At 38.3% G+C, this 16,989-nt stretch overlaps 1 protein-coding gene and 2 non-coding genes across 4 annotated transcripts in view; 2 read left to right on the forward strand and 1 right to left on the reverse strand.

Annotated features, from left to right (window-relative positions):
• The window catches only part of RECQL (RecQ like helicase), a 57,909-nt gene that overhangs the window by 1,634 nt on the left and 39,286 nt on the right, over positions 1 to 16,989 (reverse strand). For both annotated transcript variants that reach the window (XM_042945949.1, XM_042945950.1), the window contains exons 7-13: positions 13,642 to 13,808; positions 12,824 to 12,905; positions 11,489 to 11,637; positions 11,282 to 11,399; positions 10,617 to 10,755; positions 8,601 to 8,692; positions 178 to 397 (exon numbers count right to left, since the gene is read on the reverse strand). In XM_042945949.1, the coding sequence (XP_042801883.1) occupies positions 178 to 397; positions 8,601 to 8,692; positions 10,617 to 10,755; positions 11,282 to 11,399; positions 11,489 to 11,637; positions 12,824 to 12,905; positions 13,642 to 13,808 (967 nt within the window). The remainder of the gene's footprint in view (positions 1 to 177; positions 398 to 8,600; positions 8,693 to 10,616; positions 10,756 to 11,281; positions 11,400 to 11,488; positions 11,638 to 12,823; positions 12,906 to 13,641; positions 13,809 to 16,989) is intronic.
• Positions 599 to 701, forward strand: LOC122225695. Its single transcript, XR_006205308.1, has one exon. It is a non-coding gene; the product is annotated as a U6 spliceosomal RNA (small nuclear RNA).
• On the forward strand, positions 3,540 to 3,612 carry TRNAK-UUU. The gene has a single exon. It is a non-coding gene; the product is annotated as a tRNA-Lys (tRNA).

Consider the following 16,989-nt stretch of genomic DNA (forward strand, 5'->3'; position numbering starts at 1 on the left):
TAAAATACTTTCTGTAAGTTGTATTTTTTTTGACATACAATGATCTGTTAAAGTTTATTAGGTAAATTTTATATGGCATTAAAGAGTTTCACATGAGACAACTGGAAAACCACTTGCTTTGTTGCGTTATGAGAAACAAAGACAACACCAAAGGACAAGAAATGGATCTGTATATACTTAAGATACTGCTGTAGAAGAAAGTGTGCAATAATTTTCTCCAGGTCTTCACGAGGAAGTTGGGGAGAAGCAACGCCTGCCACTCTCAGTTTTGCTGCCCCCTTTCCCATCCAAGAATCCATCAGTTTCAGTGGAGTTAGCTTTTCATTCAGGTCCTCTGCCTGCTTCAAAATCTTGATTAGATCTCTGCAGTATGCTGTTACATTCTTTACTTCACACGCTATAATGAGACAGGCAAATGAGATCTAGAAATTACAGCAAGGACAAGCTAGTCTAAGTGGTTAAACTGGTTTGAAACGAGTCCTCAACATGACCCACCCTAAACACTGATGTGTTATTTTGTTCTGAACCAAAATTAGGCTATTCCTCAAGTCTATCAGTAAACTAAGTTATAGTCTCAATAAGACATTGTTGAATTTACATGCTCGCTTCGGGAGCACATGTACTAAAATTGGAATGATACAGAGAAGACTAGCATGGCCCCTGCGCAAGGATAAAAGGCATTGTTTAATTTACAGTGATGTAAAGAAAATCAGCTGGTTACCAGAAGGCCTTTGGGTATGCTCTAGGAATTAGTGTCTGCCAGACCTGAGAGATTTATAGAGAATCAGTCTATTCATCGTATTTACCTAATTTGTGCTCATTAAACAATATTCTGAAAACTATGGCTTCCTTGGTACTGATTTAGAGACAAGAATGTCCTGGTTAAACATTCCTAATTATTGATTCTAGCACCCTGATTTACATATCAGACTCTTATTCATGTGATCAGTATAACACAGAATAAACTCATAAACAAGGTTATCTAGCTGCAAAGTTAAGACTAAAGTGATCTTCACCCACCAAGGCATCAGAACTCTGTGAGGGGGAACTGGTTATTCCCGCTCTTTGGACACAACACACAGGATGAGAAAAGTTAAAATACAACACCAAAACACTGGTAAATTAGTATCTTATGAGTAGTTAGGCATTATCTGGATCAAAAATGATTGGACTGTAATCTCTCCTTTACAATAAATTCTCTTCCTAATTAGTGACTTAGTGACTAGCCTTTTCTTACAAATAGCAGTAGCATTTAGAAGAATTTAAGCTTTTCCCTTCATTTAAACATTTAACATGACTTCAGTATAGCAACATAAAATACATTCATCCACATACCAATTTTCCTTTTGCCTTTGTTTTAAAACTTTGAGTTGTTACTTTTGAATCTAGAAAATGCTAGTCACAGCTTGCTTAATCCATTTTGGCGTCTAATAATTCCCCCTATGTAGTCCTAGCTATATACGTTAGCCTATAAAGATTTAAAAACAATGAACTAGGGAGTGTTCCAATCCAAGATGGCAACTTAGTAAGATCCTGAACTGGGTGCACCAAATCTACACCTATTTATAGGCAATTCCTCTTGAAGAACTGAGGACTGACTGAACTAAAGACCACACAGAACACCAAGAGAGACATGGTAACCAAGGGTACCCCACCCCTGATGCTGCAAACTGCAGTGAGGAGAATAGTAATGTACCAGGAGCAGATTCGTCTGCACTTAGACACACAAAATAAAAGCCACGGCTTAAAAGACCAACTAGAATATAAAGGAACTAGCCGTGAACCCTGCTAAATGGGAGGGGAGCTGCTACAACTCTCTCTGGGTTGGAAGATCTAATATGTGTCAAGTTTATGCACCCTCCCACCACCTTGACAGCATAGATTGGAGCAGGGTCCAGGCATCCTAACCAACCTACCACCTCAGTGAGCCCTGGGCCCCTAACCCACACCATCCCCAGCTGTCCCACCAAGACAGCCCCATGGTGGCGCACACCAGGAAGTCCTGGTCAACGCTCACTACAGCTCCACCTGTCTCACCACACTGAGGCAGGCACAAAGCACCTTGGAACATTCTAGGCCCTCACTAATTTGGCTTCAGGAAGCTTTCTAAGGCACCCCAGTAAATGCCCGTTTTCAGCTCCACCTGCCCTGCCAGGACACCCTGGCTTGCACCCACTTCAGCTTCTTTCCAGGGAACCATCTGTTCAGAGAGCCCTACAACTGCCACAGCCCATGCCCTTTCAACTACCAGCTGCCCTGCCAGGTTGCCCCCTGCACAAAGCACCCAGGGACCTCTCCAGCCAACAATACACCTCAGTTCCACCTGCCACAACCAGAGCACCTGCTGCACATCCCAGAACACCCCAGCTTACACCCACTTCAGTTTCAGCCATCCTGCCAGGGTGCCCTCTACATGGAGAACCCCAGAACCACTCCTGACTACACCCACTTCAGCTTCAGCTGTCCTGCCAGGACAACCTGTCTCTGCAAAGAGCCTCAGGAATGCCCCAGCCCACACCCACTTAAGCACTAGCCATCTCGCCAAGGCAGCCCCACCATGGGGTGCCCTGAAACCCCCAGCCCATGCCAGCCACAGCTCCAGCCAGCCAACAAAAGTCACCAGGCATATACAGTCAGCACAGAGGACCACCACACACCAAGAGCATTCCTTCAAGTTTGGGAAAAGTAGCAGTTCTGCCTAATTCATAGAAATAAACACCATGTCAAGCAAGATGGGGTAACAAGGGAATATGCTCCAAATGAAAGGATAAGACAAAACCTCACAAAAACAATAAAACAGAGAAGAGCAATATGCCCAATGGAAGAGCTTAAAGTAATGATCTTAAAGGTGCTCACTGGACTGAAGAATGGGAAAACTCAGCACTTCAACAAAGAACTGAAAAATATAAACAACCAGAGTTGAAGAATAACTGAAATGAAAAATTCATTAGAGGGAATCAAATAGTGATTAATGGATACAGAACAGATCAGTGATTTAGAAGACAGGGTAATGCACTCAAAGCTAAACAGCAAAAATAAAGAATTGTTTAAAATGAGGATAGAACAAGGGATCTGTTGGCCAATATCAAGTGAGTAAACTTTCATATTATATATGAATATATATGAATATATTTATATTTATATATATAAATATGTATATTATATATAATATTTATATATTCATATATATGAATATATTTATATTTATATATAAATATGTATATTATATATAATATTTATATATTCATATATAAATATATATGCATATATATTCATATATACTGCTTTATACTTAGAATGTTACATATGAACCTCATGATAACCATAAACAAAACCTGTAATAGGTTAAAAAAAAAAAAGGAAAAAGTACAGTATACAGAATATAGTCAATGGTACTGTAACAGTGTTGTATGGTGACAGTAACTACACTTGTGATGGGCACAGCATACCTTATAGTTGTTGAATCACTATCTTGTATATCTGAAACAAATATAACATTGTGCTGACTCAAAGTAAAAAGAAATTTAAAAATTAGGGGTGCTGGGCTGGCTCAGTGGGTAGAGTGTGAGACTTTTGATCTTGGGGTTGTGAGTTCAAACCCCATGTTCGGCATAGAGATTGAAAAAAATAAGACAATAAAAAGTCAAAAAGATGTGAAAAAATATTTTAAAAATTATAAAATAGAAAGCCAAATATAACACCTCAGAAAGTCATCAATCACAAAGAGAGCAAGAACAGAACAGAGAAGAACTACAGAAACAACCAGAAAACGATCAACAAAATGGCAGTAAGTACCTAGCTATCAATAATTACTTTAAATGAAAATGGTCTAAATGTTTCACTCAAAAGATACAGGGTGGTGGAATGGATTTTTAAAAAACAAGACCCGGGGCGCCTGGGTGGCTCAGTTGGTTGGGCATCCCACTTTGGCTCAGGTCATGACCTCGCGGTCCATGAGTTCGAGCCCCGCATCGGTCTCTGGGCTGACAGCTCAGAGCCTAGAGCCTGTTTCGGATTCTGTGTCTCCCTCTCTCTCTGACCCTCCCCTGCTCATGCTCTGTCTCTCTCTGTCTCAAAAATAAATAAATGTTAAAAAAAAAAATTTTTTTAAAAACAAGACCCATCTATATCTTGCCTATAAGAGATTAACTTCAGGCCTAAAGATACATGTAGATTCAGAATGAAGAGACAGAAAAACATCATGCAAGTGGAAGCAAAAAGAAAAGCCAGAGTAACAGTACACATATCAGACAAAATATGCTTTAAAACAAAGACTGTAAAAAGAGTCAAAGACGGGTATTACATAATGATAAAGGTACCAATCCAACAAGATATAACAAGTGTACATATCTACACACCCAACATAGGAGCATTGAAATACATAAAACACACATAACCAAAGAGAGAAACTGATAGTAATACAATAATGGTACGGAACTTTAACACACCACTTACATCAATGGATGGATCATCCAGGCAGTCGGTCAATAAGGAAACTGTCTTTGAATGACACATTGGACTGGATGGACATAACAGATATAGACAGAACATTCCATCCAAAAACAGAATACACAGTGCACATGGGACACATCTCTAGGACAGATCATATTAGAGGACAAAATAAAAATAACTCGATAAATTTAAAAGATGGAAATCATATCATGCAGCTTTTCCAACCACAACAGCATGAAACTAGAAATCAGTCACAAGAAAAACACAAACATGTGGAGGCTAAACAACATGATACTACACAATCAACAGGTAAGCAAAGAAAGAAGAAATTAAAAAAATACATGGAGACAATGAAAATGAAAACACAACTGCCCAAAATCTTTGGGAAACAGCAAAAGCAGTTTTAAGAGGTAAATTTATAACGACTACCTCAAGACAAGAAAAATCTCCAATAAACAATCTAGCTTTATACCTAAAGGAACTAGAAAGAAAAGAACTAGAAAAAGAACAAAACCCAAGGTAAATAGAAGAAAGGAAATAATGAAGATCAAATCAGAAATAGAGTCTAAACAAAGAAAAAGATCAAGTAAGCTAAGAACTGGGTCTTTGGAAAGATAAACGAAATTGCTAAACCTTAACCCCACCACTCATCAACAAAAACAAAAGAGGACTTCTACCCAGTGTGGAGCCTGCTTGAGATTCTCTCAAAAAAAAAAAAAAAAAAAAAAAAAAAAAAATTCAAAATGAAAGTGAAGCAACTGACACCACATACAAAGGATTCTAACAGAATATGAAAAATCATGTGCCAACAAATTGGACAACCTAGAAGAAATGGGTAAATTCCTAGAAATGTACCATTTTCCAAAAGTGAATAAGGGAAAATGGAAGTCTGAACAGACCAATTACCAGTAATAATATGGAAGTTTTTTATTACTAAAAAAAAAACTACCAACAGGGGAGCCTGGCTGGCTCAGGAGTCCAGCTCTTGATCTCAGACCAGGGCTTGATCTCAGGGTTGTGAGTTCAAGCCGCGTGTTAGGCTCCACACTCGGTATGGATCCTACGTAAACAAAAACAAAAACAAAAACGTTTTTAACTATCAACAAAGGTCCAAGACCAGATGGGCTCACAGGTGAAATCTACCAAACATATAAAAAGGAGTTAATACCTATTCTCAAACTATACCAAAAACTAGAAGAGGAAGGAAAGCTTCCAAATACATTCCATGAGGCCAGAATTACCCTGATGCCAAGCCAGACAAAGACAACACCTAAAAAGAAAGCTACGGCCATTATCATCAATGCACATAGATGCAAAAATCCTCAACAAAATATCAGCAAACCACATTCAGCAATACATTAAAAGGATCATTCACCAGGATGAAGTGGAATTTATTCTGGGGATACATGGATGTCTCAATATTTGCAAATCAATCAATGTGATACTCTTTTACAATAGGTAGAGTAAAAACCATATGATGATTTCAATAGATGTGGGAAAAGCATTTGACAAAATTCAACATCTGTTCATGACAAAAACTCAACAAAGGTTTAAAGGAAACATACCTCAACATAACAAAGGCCATACATGAAGTATCTAGAGCTAAAATTACACTCAATTGTGAAAAACTGAGAGCTTTTCCTCTAAGGTCAGGAGCAAGATAAGGATGTCCACTCTCACCACTTTCATTCAACATAATACTGGAAGCCCTAGCCACGGCATTCAGACAAGAAAAAGAAACCAATATTAGTAAGGAATAAATTAAAATGTCACTATTCGCAGGTGACATAATACTATACATAGAAAACCTTAAAGACTGCATTTACAAGCAATTAGAGTAAATGAATTCAGTAAAGTTGCAGGAAACAATACACATCAGCTATGTTTCTATATGCTAATAATGAAGTAGCAGAAAGATAAATTAAAAACACAATTCCATTTACAATTGCACCAAACATAATAAAATACCCAGGAATAAACTTAACCAAGGAGGCGAAAGACCCTGTACTCCGAAAACTACAAAACACTGATGAAAGAAATTGAAGATTACAAAAGCAAATGGAAAGATGCTCAATGCTCATGGATTGGAAGAATACTGGTAAAATACCTACTACACAAACCAATCTACAGATTCAGTGTAATCTCTATGAAAATACCAAGAGCATTTTTCACAGAACTAGAAATAATCCTAAAATTTGTATGGGACCACGAAGACATCAAATAGCCAGAGAAATCTTGAGAAAGAAGAATAAAGCTAGATTTCAAATCCCAGATTTCAAGATATACTACAAACTTGTAATAATCAAAATAACGTTGGGGCACCTGGGTGTCTCAGTCGGTTGAGAGTCCGACTTCGGCTCAGGTCATGATCTCGCCGTCTGTGAGTTCAGGCCCTGCATTGGGCTCTGTGCTGACAGCTCAGAGCCTGGACCCTGCTTCAAATTCTGGGTCTCCCTCTCTCTCTGCCCCTCCCCACCTCATGCTCTGTCTCTGTGTCTCTCTCTCTGTCAAAAATAAATAAACATTAAGAAAAAAAATTAAAAATATAATGTACTGGCACAAAAACAGATCAATGGAACAGAATAGGCCAGAAATAAACCCATGCTTATATATATGGTCAATCTATGACAAAGGATGCAAGAATATACAATAGTCTCTTCAATAAGTGGTACTGGGAAAACTGGACCACTTTCTTACAACATACACAAAAACAAACTAAAAATGGATTTAAGGCCTAAATGTGAGACCTGTTACCATAAAATGCCAGAAGAGAACATAAACAGTAATTTCTTTAACATTAGCCATAGCAACATTTTTCTGGCTATGTCTTCTCATGCAAGGGACACAAAAGCACAATTATTGGGACCACAACAAAATAAAAAGCTTTGACAGTGAAGAAAATCATCGACAAAACTGAAAGACAACCTACTGAATCAGAGAAGATACTTGCAAATGATATAGTCGATAAAGGGTTAGTATCCAAAATATATAAAGAACTTATACAACTCAACACCAAAAAAATAATCCAATTAGAAAATGAGAAGACCTGAATAGACATTCTCCCAAAGAAGACCTACAAATAGCCAAGAGACACATGAAAAGATGCTCACTAATCATTAGGGAAATGCAAATCAAACCCACAGTGATCAAACCACAATATCACCCCACACCTGTCAGAATGGCCAAAATCAACAACATAAGAAACAAGTGTTAGCAAGTATGGACAGAAAAGGGAACCTTGTGCATTGTTGGTGGCAAAGCAAACTGGTGTAGCCGCTGTGGAAAACAGTATGGAGCTTCCTCAAAAAATTAAAAATGGAACTACCACATGATCCAGTAATTCTACAACCAAGTATTTACCCCCCAAAACCAAAAACATTAATTTGAAAAGATAGATGTAATCCTATGTTTAAAGCCAAGATATGGTAGCAACCCAAGTGTCCATTACCACAATGGAATATACACACAATGGAATATTACTCAGCCATATAAAAGATCTTGCCATTTGCAAAAACATGAATGGATCGAGAGGGTATTATGCTAAGTGAAATAAGTTAAATACTATAGGATTTTACTTATATGTAGAATCTAAAAAATAAAGGAATAAGCAGAAAGCAAAAACTGACCCATAAATATAGAAAACAAAATGATGTTTGCCACAGGGGAAGGAGGTAGAGGGATGGGGAAAATGGGTGAAGGGGAGTGGGAGTACAAGCTTCCAGTTATGGAATGAATAAGTCATGGGGATGAAAGGTACAGTACAGAGAATATAGTCAATGGAACTGTAATAGCATTGCATGGTGACAGATGGTAGCTACACTGGTACCTGGCACAGCACAATATATAGACTTATCAAATTTCTATGCCATATACTTGAAACTAATATAACATTATGGGTCAACTGTACTTCAATAGACAGAGAACTCAGGGGTGCCTGGGTAGCTCAGTCAGTTAAACATTGGACTCTTGATTTCGGCTCAGGTCATGATCTCACAGTTTTGTGAGATCAAACCCCATGCCGGGCTCTGTGCTGACTCTATACAACCTGCTTGGGATTCTTGCTCTCTCTCTGCCCCTCCCCTGCTCATGCTCTGTCTCTCTCAAAATAAACTTTAAAAAATTAAAAAAAAAAAAAAACAAGAACTCACAAATGTCTTTACAACAGTTATCACACATTCTGTTGCATGCTTCTGAATTCCATACTTCATCAAAATGTTGAGCTATCAATACACGGCGACACCTGCAAACACATTGATATATACATTATTAAATGACCTAGTAAGTTTTAAGAATTCCTATTTCTTTTTTAATTAATTTATTTTTTTTAATGTTTATTTATTTTTGAGAGGAAGACAGAGTGCGAACGGGGGAGAGGCAGAAAGAGAGGGAGACACAGAATCCGAAGCAGGCTCCAGGCTCTGAGCTGTCATTGCAAAGCCTGATGCGGGGCTCAAACCCCTGAACCGTGAGATCATGATCTGAGCTGAAGTCAGACACTTAACTGACTGAACCACCCAGGCACCCCAAGAATCCCTATTTCAAAACAGAGTTATATATTATATTAGTTTCCTATTGCTGTCATAACATTACCACAAATCTAGTGGCTTAACACAAATTTATTGTCTTACATTTCTATACATGAGAAGTCTGATATGGGTTTTACTGGCTTAAAATCAGAGTATCAGCAGGGATGGATTTCTTCTGGAGGCTTTAGGGGAGAATCTGTTTCCTTGTCCTTTCTGATTCCTAGAGACTGCCTGAATTCCTTGGCTCATGCCCCACTTTCCTCCATCTCCAAAGCCAATGAATATCATTCTAACCTTTCTTGCTTCATTCCACAATTAAGTACCCTTATGATTATACTGGATCCACACAAACAACCCAGAGTTATATCCCTATTTTAAGGTCAGCTCATTAGCAACCTTAATTCCATTTGCAGTCTTAATTCCCTTTTGCCACGGAAGGTTAATTTACAGTTGCCAGGAATTTGAATGTAGACATCTTTGGGAGACTATTCTGCCTATCACATATTTTTTTTCCATATATACTTGATAAACACTGCTTTCAGAAGTTGTCTGAGATTCCCTTGAGATTCAATATTTGGGAACTATTAAAAGAATCTTCCTGATAGCAAAGCAGTTTCTTGTATCTTAGTAGTTTCTTGTATTTGACTCTAAACCCCCAAATATGCTTCTTGATATCTATTGGATATCTAAGAAAATTTTCATTTTCTTACTTCTTTAACTAGATTATTGTATCACCTACAGGAAGAAATGACGTTTTCTGTTACTGTTCGATAGCTGCTTATCAGTTCAAAAATTTTGAGTCCATTTTACATGATGGGCAATAAGAGTACAAAGATGACTAATACTGAAAAGCCACCAAGGAACTATATGCTCTAACTAAAACCATCCTAGATTTAAATTTTATTTAGTAAGGAGAAACTTAACCCTGCTCTCAATTATTTCATCAACCCATCAGCTGGTAAGATGGTACATGTTACAGAGCTCAGCTCTCAAAATGCCTATCATAAATACCTTTTCACAACTGGTAAAGCATGTAGCTGTATGTCAGTGCCAGAGAGAAAAGGCTTGAACTCACTGTGAATTTGTATCAAAATTTTCAATAAAAGTGGGGATGGATGAAATACATGAAGGGGATTAAGAGGTACAATCTTCTAGTTATAAATAAAATAGAGATGACAGGGGGATGTAATGTACAGTCCGTAATATTGTACCAACTCTGTAGGGTGACAGAGGGTAACTAGAATTATTGTGGTGACCATTTTGTGATATATGAGAATACTGAATCACTATGTTGTCCTCCTGAAACAGATACAATATTGTACTTCAATTATTCTTCAATTGAAAGAAAATCAGCATCTCAATATACTTGTTTTACTTAAAGAAACAACAACAAAAAAAAACTCCAATGAAAGTTTTGGAGGATTACCAAATAGAAAGAGAGAATACATTTTCTGGAATTAAGGCAGATCCTGAGGGTTCACGTACTGGTTCCCACCCTTTAGACATTTGCTTTTACAGGTTTGTACTTGATATTCTACCAGTGTATTTACTTACTGAGCAAGTATCCAAAGTAATTTCCCAGACTTTCATGTTGTGCTTATTTTTAAATAACAAGTTATAAAAAGGTATGTGGCTTACTTGCTTATGTTTTGACAGTATGACACCATCTCATAAAGCTTCTGTTGTCCCACATTTTCCATCACCACCATTGAACTTATTCTGAATATATCTCCAAAGCCATAATACAAAATACAGTCCGCCTTCATGTCATCTCGACCTGTAGTGTGAGAAGTCTTGAGATTGCATAATTACTTGAAAATTTCAAAATATGCAAAAATAATATATATAAAATTAGCTGGCAATGCTTCACAGTCTAAATATATCACATCTAGAAATTTCAGATATGTGCAAGTTAATTTGTAACAGCTGCCCTGAAATTATAAAAAGAAAAACCAACTAATGAGAGCTATCAACAATCAGCTTTATTAGTAAAAAAAAAATATGTGCATAAATAATCCAATTATTGAAGTTAACAATTTGAAGCCACTAATTAAAAATTCAGAAGTTAAAGACAGACATCAAATTATCTTAGAAAACATAGGAAACAATTCATAACACTCCAATACAAGTAAAATAAGCACACAAACATAAGTACCAAAAAAGTATAAAACTGTAAAAATGACTTCATTGTTCTAAAAAATACTAGCTACTAAATATTTAAAATACAGAATTATTAAACATATATAATGTGTTTTCTGGAAAAGCTTTGTTAAAAGTTCCCTCTGGTTAGAAGTTACACATACCTGCACGTCCACTCTCTTGGTAATAATTTTCAATAGATTTACTCATTGAATGATGGATAACAAATCTCACATCTGGTTTATCAATTCCCATACCAAATGCAACCGTGGCCACCACCACCTAAAATGTTTTAACATTTTATGTTAATTATATAAACTTAAAATATTTTTAAATGTTAATGAGGATGCTGTCGAAGATATATACTTAACCTGAATTTCATTGGCTGACCATCTTCTATGAACCTTGGTCTTATCTTCTGGTTCCATATTGGCATGGTATGCACCTGCCTGAATTCCCAGTTTCTGTAAACTAACTGTAACTTGCTCAGAGTCTTTCTGAGAAAAGCAATATATGATTCCTGTAATAAAATATGTCCAATTGTTAGATATACATACACACATATTCAAGATACTGATTAACACAACGCATGAGGGAAAAAGATTTAGGAAAAAATGCCAAGGTCTTCAACACATAATGACTTTCTGATATAATTCAAGATTTGATCAGCAGCTTGCTCTAAAACAGAAATAAGCCCTGGGCCACAAGTTTTGGTTCCCATTACCTCTTTTTTTCTCTCAAGTATGATGTGAAAAGTTTCATGTGCAAAGGAGTTTGGGAACCACTGCATTGAACAGGTTTCTCTCTTTATTTGCAGGACTGGCCAGAACCTCTAATGTGCTGGTATACCCCATGAAGCTCCAAGAGGATAAATAGCTGCAGCTTTTCTCAAACTTATTTGACCCTGGAGCTCCTTTTACCCTGTGTACTCATTAATGTCTCCTGAAAATCTGTAGAACAGCTTTGAAATGCTACCTTTACACAAACTCTGTGCTTCAGTAATGCTCATCTGTGCATTAATCCAGGAAACAGAAATACTCTCAACTCCATCTATAGATACCTCACTCAATGTGCACTATTTATTCTTTAATTGTCCTTTGCTATCAAGGACTATTTTACATCCATTCAGAAAGTCAGTGCTTAACCTTCTAATACACAGTGGATAATTAACTAAATGTGCTGTTGATAATTAGCATTATGCCATTAGGTCCACTAATGACTACTTAAAGCAATTAGGTGCAAATAAACAAAAATAAATAGTTTTATGACTCTTATAATCCATCCCATTAGTAAATGACACACCCAATTTCTAAGATCACCAAGCAAATTAATTTTTTTTAATTTTTTTAATGTTTATTTTTGAGAGAGAAACACAGAGCATGAGTGGCAGTGGGGGGGGGGTTGCAGTGCAGAGAAAGAGGGACACACAGAATCCAAAGCAGGCTCCAGGCTCTGAGCTATCAGCACAGAGCCCAACACAGGGCTCAAACCTGCAAACCATGAGATCATGACCTGAGCCAAAGTTGGACACTTAACCAAATGAACTACCCAGGCGCCCCCACCAAGCTAATTAATTTTAACATAACATTTTCAAATATCTTCTGCCATGCACTAATATTTTTGGTGGCTAATCATTCATCAGTAAATCAGTATGATATTACTTTTTGAAACTTTTCTCTCAGTCTTCAAAGTTGTTTTTGTATTACCTGATTGCCCTTTGTATCTCCCATTGATGAGCTTTACAATATCCTCAATAAAATCTTCAGTGTTGGAGGGCTTCTGCCGAATCTAAGAGAAAGCTAACTTATTACAAAGTAAATTAATGAGTACCATCCATGTAAACATTGACTTACAACTTTCAGGGTGCCAATCTTTTATAGGCATAGTGCCTTTTCCTTGCTCTTTCATTCACCTCTCCTGACCCTGCCACCTCCCAGGCTCTTCTTGATCCTTGGTTTTGAATTTGCCAGGAATAAGAAGGCACAGAAGCAGTGAACTTGTAAAGATGGAGACCTTTTTATTTTTTGATGCTACTTTTATAAAAACATAAACCATGGCATAAATAACTTGAATGGAGACTCAGAAAAATATTATCTATTCTTAAAAGGATATAATACACACACACACACACACACACACACACACACATACATACATTTAGGAAATTAGAAAAAACATGTCACATAATCTGAATAGAGTATTAGCAAATGGTATATTAATCTTGAACTATTTTGTAATTAACTTCAATAGAGATGTAGTTAGGGTCCTTGGCATCAATCTTCCCTCCATCCTTGCACAATAATGTGCATCAACTTCACAAGGCAATGTCTTTTATTTAACCCAGCAAAGGATTATGCAGCAAAAGAGATACAGAAGAAAGCACGAATCAATGAATATGCTTCTCATCACTTCCTCATTTTAAAAACTTTTAAACAGAGTTACCTGTTACTTATAAACATAATGAAAAGGTAACCTCTGCTATAATCCTTCATGAAAGTAATACGTTGACATAAAAGTTACACACCTCATAATAAAGATTTGGCCGATTAAAAGAAGCTGTGAAAGTAAAACACTTTTCCACACACAGTATTTTCTGGGCATCCTTCAAAACATGGCTAGTTGCGGTTGCCGTCAGCCCGATTAGGGCCGTGTTAGGGAACTGCCGCTTCAAGATACCCAGTGCCTTGTAATCTGGAAAAGAAAACATACAAAGTGGCCCACTTTCTACATGTAAGCAGTATATATCTAGCATGTGCTGCCTGGCCTTTCTGAGTAGGCAGGCTATATGATACTTTTCCCTGGCTCTTCAGAAACACTGTTCTTGGCCACAGGTAGAACTCCCTGTTGAAGAGAGAAAACCAACACATTTCCAGTAAGCTGTGCACTGGTCTACAACCTCTGACTAGTGGATTTAAGAGGCAGTGGGAGTGGCCACAGTGTGTGAATCTCTCACAACAAACAAGAGATAAAAGAGGCCATCAGGCAAACTCCTTCTACCAACACTATCACGCAAGTGTGGCAAATTCAGACCAGAAAAATTTTGGTGAGGGCACTAGTTTTTATAGAATGTACTTCCAGGAAACCATTCTGGGCTCATATTTGTCATCAACACTTAAATCACTAGATAAGTTGTCCTTATGTAATTAACTCTTTGCAGAAAGTAGAAGAGAACTGTGGTAGAAACTGCTAACTGCAAAGCTAGAGGACTATGAAAATAGAGGAGAAGGTCACTGCTGGGGAAGTCGTGAAGGTTTCAAGGAGGTAACATGTGAGTTGGGTCTTGAAGACAAGCAGAAGTTACTAGGAAGGGTAGAAGAAAACACCAGGCAGAGAAAACAGCACTTACACCGCAAATACACTGGCATGAAATTACTTAGCATATTCCAAAAACAGCAAGCAGGTCAGTCAGACCAACCCACAGGGTGTCGAGCTGGATGTATTACTGTCAACTCCAGTAAGCTGGTAACCACATTCCCTGTATGGATCCACGCTAGAACTAGACCAAAAAAGGAACGAACGTGTACAAGGTGTGGCAGGCAGAAGTGAACCAGTTGCCATTACTCTCTGAAGATCTTTCCAGGCAGATAAGATGAGGGACAGATAGATGCAGAGGGGCCCAGCCAGTTCTAACTTGTCCTAGTTTTTTTCCACTCCTCCTTCAGCTCTTATTCCCAACTGTAGGTCTTACCCATCACCAGTCCCCACTGGATGCCTGGCAGGCAGCAGGCTCACAGAGCTGACAGCTACTCAGAGAGAGCTTACCAGAGACCTCTCACAAGCTTCCTGTCTGTGTACCCTCTGGCCCCGGCCATGCCAGTTGCAGACCTCCCTACAAGCTCCAGTTGGTCCTCCCACACCAGGGCTTCAGGAAATCAGAGACCATCCTCCACCTCCTTCACACCTTCTCTTTCCCTGCTCTTCACACAGTTGTGCAGGGTCTGCTTCCTAAAATAAATCCCTGATCACCTGCCATTCACAATGGCTCTGCTTTCCTGCCTGCACCTTAACTGATACTGTTACACTGAAGAGTACAAGAAGGCAGGTTTAAGTAAGACTGGGAACAACATAGTTGATTCTAAGAACTAGGACTTTATCCTATAGGAAATTTTTGAAGCATAAAAGGGATATAAATAGACTCATCTTTTGGCAGTAGTGCAAGGTATGGGCTGGAAGAGACAAAACATAAACAAATGGAGATCAGTCAAGAGATGACAGCAGCAAACCAGAACCCCACTAAGAATAGGAAACAAGGCATGACACTGAGGATAGAGCAGAAAGAAAAGACTGAATACAAACCCAAGAACCAAAGCCCGATAGGTCCTGGTAACTATTGGTATATGGGCTCCGGGGGATGCGGGGTGGGGAAAAGGGGAGAGAAGGGGAGGGAAAGAGCCCAAGATTCATCCATTTGTGCCAAGCATGTCTTCAGGAACTGAATGTTAAGTGGTGAACAAGACAAAGCCGTTTTGCAAATGGAATGATTCAAGCAAAGAACCAGACAAAACAAAAAGTAAACCAATAAATATGTTATTATCAGAGAGTGAGAAGGGCTCGGAGTGGTAAGCCCAGTGTAATGGAAGTATAACGAGGGAGGGAGGAAGAATAGGAAATCGAAGAGAGGTAAACAAAGGACAGACCACATGTCACCTTATGGACCTCGGTCAAGAATATGGAATTTATTCTAAGTACAAAGAGAATCTGCTGGGTAGTTTAGGAAGGGAAGTAACAGGATTTGATTTATACTTAGAAAAGATCACTTTGGTTGCTGTATGAAGAATGAACTGTAAAAGGGTAAGACTGGAATCACAGACTAGTTAGGGAATCATTGTAGTAGGTCAGTGGAAAGGAGCCCAGGTGTACCTAAGAGACAGCAGGACAAAGAGAAGAGGACAAACTTGAGATTCACTTTAGAGGCAGAGTTGACAGGACTTGGTGATGGACTGGATCTGCAGAAGTAGGATAAACCGGGCACCTGGGTGGCTCACTCGGTTGAGTGTCCAACTTCGTCTCAGGTCATGATCTTGCAGTCCGTGAGTTCAAGCCCCGCATCGGGCCCTGTGCTGACAGCTCAGAGCCTGGAGCCTACTTCTGATTCTGTGTCTCCCTCTCTCTCTGCCCCTCCCCCACTCATGCTCTGTGTCTTTCACTCTCAAAAATAATTAAAAAATTAAAAAAAAAAAAAAAGAAGTAGGATAAACCAAGGATGATGGACTAGCTATTACATTATTTGTTCACAACTCCAACTCCACCTTTTGATACACTGTTTGCAGTGCTGATGCAGGGAATGTGCACACTATCTTTCTGCTTTGCCAGCTGGCCCTAGACTACAAGGCTAAGGGAAGAATTAGGGTCTTGCTCCTTCCTTTTTGCTTCCTGTGGGCTTGCCTGTGTTCTCAAGAATGTTACCCAGCAAGGCTTCTTCATCCCTATACCAGCACTGTCTCTTTGTAGTAGCAGCCAAATACAGTTTTTCCAAACTTTGAAGAACCAGCTTCATCACAGGTCCACCTCACCTCTGCCTCCATTAAGAGGCTCCAGCACCAGGTAGCTGTGCCTCCTCAGAGGTCTGAGTTTCAGCTCCACAAAGACCCTCCTCTCAAGCTTATTAGTTCCAACCTTTTCTTCTCACTCAGGAACAAGACAAGGATACCCACTCTCACTACTCTTATCCAACACAGTATTAGAAGTCCTAGCCAGAGAAATTAGGCAAGAAAAAGAATAAACAGTATCCAAATTAAAAGAGAATAAGTAAAACTGTCACTATTTAAAGAAAGTTTGCAAAACATAAAATGAATACACAAAAATAAGTTGTGTTTCTATATACTATTAATAGACTATTAGAGAAATTAAGAAAACAATTCCATGTGTACCT

Source organism: Panthera leo, chromosome B4 (genome assembly GCF_018350215.1).
Source record: "Panthera leo isolate Ple1 chromosome B4, P.leo_Ple1_pat1.1, whole genome shotgun sequence".
Taxonomy (NCBI): Eukaryota; Metazoa; Chordata; class Mammalia; order Carnivora; family Felidae; genus Panthera; species Panthera leo.